This window comes from Anarrhichthys ocellatus, unplaced genomic scaffold (assembly GCF_004355925.1).
Source record: "Anarrhichthys ocellatus isolate YVR2014 unplaced genomic scaffold, GSC_Weel_1.0 scaffold22, whole genome shotgun sequence".
Taxonomy (NCBI): domain Eukaryota; kingdom Metazoa; phylum Chordata; class Actinopteri; order Perciformes; family Anarhichadidae; genus Anarrhichthys; species Anarrhichthys ocellatus.
This window is the reverse complement of record NW_022280052.1, coordinates 3,097,560-3,104,292: the sequence shown is the minus strand read 5'-3', so window position 1 is coordinate 3,104,292 and position 6,733 is coordinate 3,097,560. Positions and strand designations below refer to the sequence as shown.

Sequence of the window (6,733 nt, the reverse complement as noted above, 5' to 3'; positions counted from 1 at the left end):
TATATATATATATATATGTATATATATATATGTATATATATATATGTATATATATATATATATATATATATATGCACTGCATATTGCAGATGTCTAATTAGCATTATTAACCTTTAGTGAATGGGACTGACAACATCAGGGGAGAGACAGCTCCTCGGTGCAGTTCTCCTCTCCATTGTGCCGGGGGATTTTTAATTGGCCGGGAAGGTTTGAGGCGACAGAGACGAGAGACGGTTAGTAATACACAAATGACAGACTGACAGATCTGCAGACAGACGGCCTTCACTCTAGTGGAAAACATGCAAATGTCCCACTGTGAAGTGTGTTGTGTCCCTTTTTAGCTTTGTGTGAAATTCGAATGTGTTTTTGGTCCATTTGTGTTTGCATGCGTGTACAGTATCCATGTGAATACGACGTTGCAAAGAGACATCAGTCAGTGGCAGTATCATTAAACCCTAACCCCCAAATCTGTATCGGTAGATAAATGATTTATCTGCCTCTGTCCGTTGCTTCTGCTCGTTAATGCCTTCACCTAGCGTTGTCTGCAAATGCATCTGCAGCACAGCAGATATTTGTGCACACATTGTCTTAGCTTAAATTTAGTATGTTGCATCCATGCAAACACCTCGCCCAGCATATGCGTTTACTTGTGGATGACATATGGCTGCTGTTATGCATGCATTGTGTCATGCGTAAATTGGTGTTAATTTTCCGACTCTGCAGCCATGATATGTGCATTGGAGTGTGCGCGGGAAGTGATCCTACCGTAGAGCGTCTGTCAAAATCTGTTCTTCCCGCATGCATGAGTTGAGTGGACGCTCTGGAATCATAAGCTGACGGTGTGTGTGAATATACGTTCGGAACCATACTTTTCAAGACTTGTGTAAACTATTAAATCGGGTAACATTTCACATTGTCTGTTGCAAGTGTGGCGGAAAAAAAAGCTACGCAACCGGTCGTGGAGTATCTTATGCAATTATCTTCCTTCTAGGCTACGTGCCAGAACATGCAATTACACAGCACCGTGGCATACACCCATACCCAACACACTCACCTCGGGGTGACCTATATTTTCTCAGAAAACAGTGGATAAATGCCGGTATAATCAATAATTCACATGAAAGGTTCCTTGGAGGAATGCCAAGGAACTACAGAGTGGCATCATCTCCGCTTTGTTGGGATTAATATCGCAGCCCGCTGATGCTCTGCCGCGCGGCAACGTGAGAGCGGCCGAGACAAAGAGTGTCAAGTCCACAGGCATGACGTGGGATCCAGTTCTGCCGAAACCGGACACCCTCGCTCCGACCAGCACTCGGTAGTTTAGTGCTGAACAACAGAGAGCAGTTGTCCAGTTGATTGAGGTCATTCTTCTTCTTCTGTCGTGAAATGTTGTTGTAGAATTAACAGCGTTTTTTTTTTTTTTTTTTAAAGGAAACGACTGCAGAGTATTTTGTCTATTCACCGTTCAGAAGTTGTATTTTCTGTGTTCTTCTTCTCAGAGGTGTGAATGATAGAGCTCCTAACACCATGGATATGGACACGCAGCCACAAGGACAGCAAGCAGCCGTTCCAGTCTTTCAACCCCAGGTAGACTCCACACACAGACAGCTAACTGGGGGTTGTGAAGTAGGCTGACGTATTGTTGGCTGCGTACAATGTATTTCGGCATTCCTTCTTATGTTCAGCCTTAAACAGTCAACCTCTGGTTGTTTTGGGCCACTGTGAGCAACGCTGCAAATCGATGAGCGTGTCTCCTGTATGGCAGTATTGGATTCACTGGGTTGTTGCATTAATGTGAGGAAGTATCTGCATATTTTATTCACAATCGGGTCAACTTATTTACACATTTTCTCAATTTTTAAAGAAATGCAGTTGATTATGACTGATATGAAATTGCAAACACCATGATAAAAGCTTGTATTCCCCGTCACTAAGGATTTCTATTTCATGGGTCATTGTATCATTCAGTGAAATAGTTTCCCTCTAAATTTATTGACACGGTGAAAATCTCTTGACGATTAAAAATGATACGATCCACTCATCCATTCATTGCAAGCATAGTATCCCACCTCCTTCACATTTTGAACTGTAAATATTCTGTGTTACCCTTTTTTAAATTTTATTTCCCTGCGTCAATCAAGCTGTGCGTTACAGTCTGAGCATCCTCCAGATCGCTGTGTGTGTGTGTGTGTGTGTGTGTGTGTGTGTGTGTGTGTGTGTGTGTGTGTGTGTGTGTGTGTGTGTGATCGACAGCAGTGGATGAATGTTGAGTTGTTCCTATTGATCAGAGATCTGGAGGCTGGCAGAGCCCGGCCTCCCTGCATGCCTCTCTTGGTTCGATACAACTCAGGTTTGCTCTGTGCAGATCTGGTCACTGTTGGATTTTAATACCGCTCTCCAACATCAGGTCCATTGATTTCTTTCCAGAAGGATGTTTCTGCCTCCATATCTATTGAATATGCTTTAAACAAAGAGGATCATCCATATGCCCTAGAGTACCCCTTCTTTTTTTTTTTCATTGGGAGAAAGAAACAACACTAAAAATAGGTCTGTACGCTCAGTTGTTGTTTTTCTTGCATATGCAAGGGCACTGCAACATTAACACTGGAATTGCCAAGGGGGTTAATTTATTCTAAGATTTGTAATTGCAAAATTAAGGATAATTGGGTTGCACACAGAAGAAAGTCAGATAAAAGCTCTAATGATTAATTTCACTTAGGCAACACCCCCCCCACGCATATACACACGCACACACACACACACACACACACACACACACAGACACTAGATCTTCCACTGATCTCGCAACAGTTGATTGTGTGTTATTGTTCAGGCTTAATGCTTTCGCTCTCTTTTTTCTTTCAGTCTATTTCCAGCAGTTTACATCAGTGTTAATTCCAGGCCCACTTTTTGTGCTTAGGTTACTGCTAACACAGTGAACTTTCTGTGTTGCGTCATGTTTTCTCACTCTCACAGAAGACATCTGAACTGATTTCACATTTAGTGGGAGGTGGAGAGAGAGAGTCAGTGAGAGTATGCAGATGACTGTATAAGCAGCATCCAGATGGGTGTCTTTCAACAAGTCCCGTATCTGTTTCACGCTTTCCCAAGGTTCAGTCTGCTCGGCAGCACAGAGGGGGGGAAAAAAAAACCCCACCAGCCTCCTCCTGAAGAAATCTGAATTGTATATGTGATGAAGGATATTCTGTATCGCTTGCAATATCATTTCTCTTGGTCCCGGAGGTATGATGCATATGCATTAGGTAAACGAGATGAGCTGGTAAGATGTGCATTTTTAATGGTGCATTTGCTCTTTGAGTGAGTGGGAGGGTTGGTGAGGAGGCCCCCCCCTCAGATCACATTTTGATCGTCACTGCAGAGCCTGACAGACACGGATCCGTCTGTGAGTGCCGAGACAAGGCGGTGCGGTTGTGGAGAGCAGATTGGGAGGAGAAGAACGAAAATCACCTTTGGGGTGAATCCTGCCGGTCGGCTGAAGATGAATATTGCATGGTGCCGTGCTCAAGGGGGGGGGGGGCAGGGCAGAGGACTGGTTGGTTTGGCAGTGGGCCCCCCCTGCCTGTCTCTCCTTGTATTCCTCCTTGTCTCTCTTGTGGACTACGTTCACAGCAGTCCCACAGATTTCCTCTACTAGGCTCCTCACGATTCGATTCAGAGGGCTACGATGCGATTATAGAACGATTATCGATTCTTCTTGATGCATCAACATTTTTATATACAAGGTTTTTCTTTTCTCACTGACTATCTGCGTATTTGTAATGATCCATAATTAAGAAACAAATACATTTACTTTTATCTTTTATTAATTAAATATTAGTAACAAATAGAAGAGATGTGTCAATTGGAGGGTTACATTTTCAAACACTGCAAAGAATGAATGAAATTGGGCCTGTAGCAGCATCCTCGTAGTACAAACACGTAATTCAGCATGTTCTGAGTCATGTGACACGCTGCTCGTATTCACTGATAAATTCATATCGACTTCTCTTCAAACAAATCCCCCCGGTCATAGGCAATGAGCATTTAGCTCTTGTACAGAAATAACGCTTTCTGGAACATGTGGTTAAACTATACGTACAGTGATAAAGTGCGTGGTGACACATGATTCTGTGTGAAAGGATGTCCACGTGCAGCGTGTTTCTACCATCACGACCGCTTTCCTCAGGGAGTCCATAACTTTAGCTTTGGTTTGGTTGTAGAGTATCACTGCGTCCGTAAAAACCTCGAGAGGAACGTTGTATCTCGGTTCCAAAGTGTGCAACAAAGCACAAAAGCTCTGATTCTGAATGACTAAGTGTGAATCTACTTCGTCATTTGCTTCGCCCTTTCCAATTTTGGAGGAAGAAGAAGAGGTGGAATGCTTCTCAACGTTAGCTTGCTGGGATGCCAGTATTTTTCTACTGTTGGCTAATCTAAGTTTCCCCGTCCACACCAAAATGCAGAGCGACAGCCTCATTCTGGAATCATTTGTTTTGTAAAGCTCAGTTTGTGTTTAAAATGCTGGCTCAGTGTGCCAACACGGAGAGATCCATTTGTGAATTTAGCCGGCTTAGTGTGGACGCGCCCTGAGTTTCTCTCTCTCGGTTACTGCATCCCTCCCAGTCTCTCTCCATGGGAGACAGCACCTCTCTGCCGCCGCTGGCCTTCCTGTGGCAGCCGTTGGTGCTGCTGGGCTGTCACATCACACCCTCGCCCCTCTGCTGCTTGTCTCTCCCCCCCTCTCACTCTCTCGCTCTCTCTCCCTCTCCCTGTCTTCCGCATTCCTTCTTCCACTCTCCATGTGTCTTGTCAGTTGTGTTTGGCAATGGTGTCATTATTGGGCAGCCCGTATCACACTTCCTTCGATGAGCTGTCTGTCTGCTCTCCTCTTCTTTCTCTCTCTCTCTCTCTCTCTCTCTCTCTCTCTCTCTCTCTCTCTTTCAATCCCCCTGCTAGTGAGTAGCCCATGGCGGTTGTGTGTCACCTTTATACCCTAGACACACTGTCCCTCAGACATTACCCATAATGCCTTGCATGGCTGCCACTTATCTCCATCCCCTGCAGCTTGTCCCCCATCACCAACCAGAATGATGTGAGTGAAAAGAGTAAGCACACCACAGAAATGTAAGTCAAGAAAACATGAAGAAAGTCTGTATTTAATAAGAGAATGTTAATATCAAATGACCTAACATTAACTTTGCAGAGGCCGATATTTATAGTCCTGTAGGTGGTGATCATTTCTGGCATTTGACATGTGACCCGGTATTGTAAATGACGAAATAGTATATTGTCCAGTAGTAGAGGATTTGTGTTCCTTTTTTGGAGTTGTGCCTTGAGCATTGATATGAGATGAGTTTTGTGATGGATATATTAAAAAAAAAAAGCAATTAATTGATTTAAGGTAAATATGCCAAAGACTGAATCAAGTACGTACCCTTGGCAGCATTGGCTTTACCCATTCAGATAAACAAGAACTGTTTTAGTGACAGGTCCACTCGGCAACCCTTCATCTTTGGGTTATCTCGACCATCGTAGTTCACCTAAACACCAACAATCGATTCCTACAAGCCGGTTTGTTCAGACACTGACTCCTGCGTCACTCAGGGTCATTCCTCTGTGACTTCCCCCCGTGTGTGTGTGTGTGTGTGTGTGTGTGTGTGTGTGTGTGTGTGTGTTCGTTCGTCGGGCCCTTGTGTTTCAGCTGGGAGCTCCTGATTGTGTGACACCCGTGTGCGGCAGATGAGACGGCCTGTCACTCAGCCTTGGCCTGGCTGCCCTTTGAAGGCCAGGCCAGGGGGCGAAGAGGTGCCGCAAATGGCCTGTGAAGTTTACATACACTGCCCACTGCTAAACAGATTAGCTCTAATGAAGTGTCTAATGCCGGGGCCGCCGGCTGACATAATCCTGCCTGGCAGCCCGGCCCCTTGGCTGCCAAAAAAGCCGCCCTCCCTCCAGCCCTGTCTTCCGCCCTCGCACGGCCTCTGCTGCCACCCAGGGCGACTCCACACAGGGAGGTGCCCACTGTTAATCACGCCGGACAGTGTGCGATCTGACATGCAAATGTAGGTCATTGCATATGTAAATGTGTGATTAGGGGGCTGGCATGCCAGGACACATTAGCAAGACTGTGCTCTCAGCAGGCGGTTGTCACAGCGCTTTAGAGGCTCATGCTAACATTTGTCAAGCTACCACGCAGCGAATGAAAGCAATGCCCTCTTGTCCTCTCTGCCCCCATCTCTCTCCTCTCGCTCTCCCGCTCTGAATCTATACCATTCAAACTGTCCTACCTCGCACAAATGCATCAGTCACCATTATGACATATCATTGCGCAATATGGCGAATCTTTGTGTAGGTTTTTCATTGTGCCTCTCTTCTATGTAAGTTTATTTTGTATGTAAAGTCCACACTGGAACAATATGTAACTATTGTTAAAACATTCATTGTTTTAGTTTTTTTTAGACCTGTGGGTTGCGGAGAAGCGTGTCATGCTCTCTGTCACAGTTACTCTCACACATCTTTGGATGACGGTGGTGGTGTCATGCTGAAAAGTGCACACACCTCGACGGTGTTAAGTGTTAATTGAACAGGGCATCTAATTGGCTCACGCCTCTTCCTTTGGCTGTCATCTTTAAACTTTAAAAGCCCCAGCCTTGTAGCTTTTATTGTGCTTTCCTTCACTCTCATTGTGTGTGTGTGTGTGTGTGTGTGTGTGTGTGTGTGTGTGTGTGTGTGT

The 6,733-nt window shown here is 45.0% G+C and overlaps 1 protein-coding gene across 4 annotated transcripts in view; it reads left to right on the top strand.

Annotated features, from left to right (window-relative positions):
* nek7 (NIMA-related kinase 7) overlaps window positions 1-6,733 on the top strand; it is a 64,017-nt gene that overhangs the window by 26,030 nt on the left and 31,254 nt on the right. The window contains exons 1-2 of one of the 4 annotated variants that reach the window (XM_031859413.1): window positions 107-1,361; window positions 1,500-1,587. The exons of 1 other annotated variant lie outside the window; for it this stretch is intronic. In XM_031859413.1, coding sequence (XP_031715273.1) covers window positions 1,528-1,587 — 60 coding nt within the window. In that variant the 5' untranslated portion in view covers window positions 107-1,361; window positions 1,500-1,527. Of the gene's footprint in view, window positions 1-106; window positions 1,362-1,406; window positions 1,588-6,733 lie in introns of those variants that run through there. 2 more of the 4 variants (XM_031859412.1, XM_031859416.1) reach the window with 2 other exon arrangements.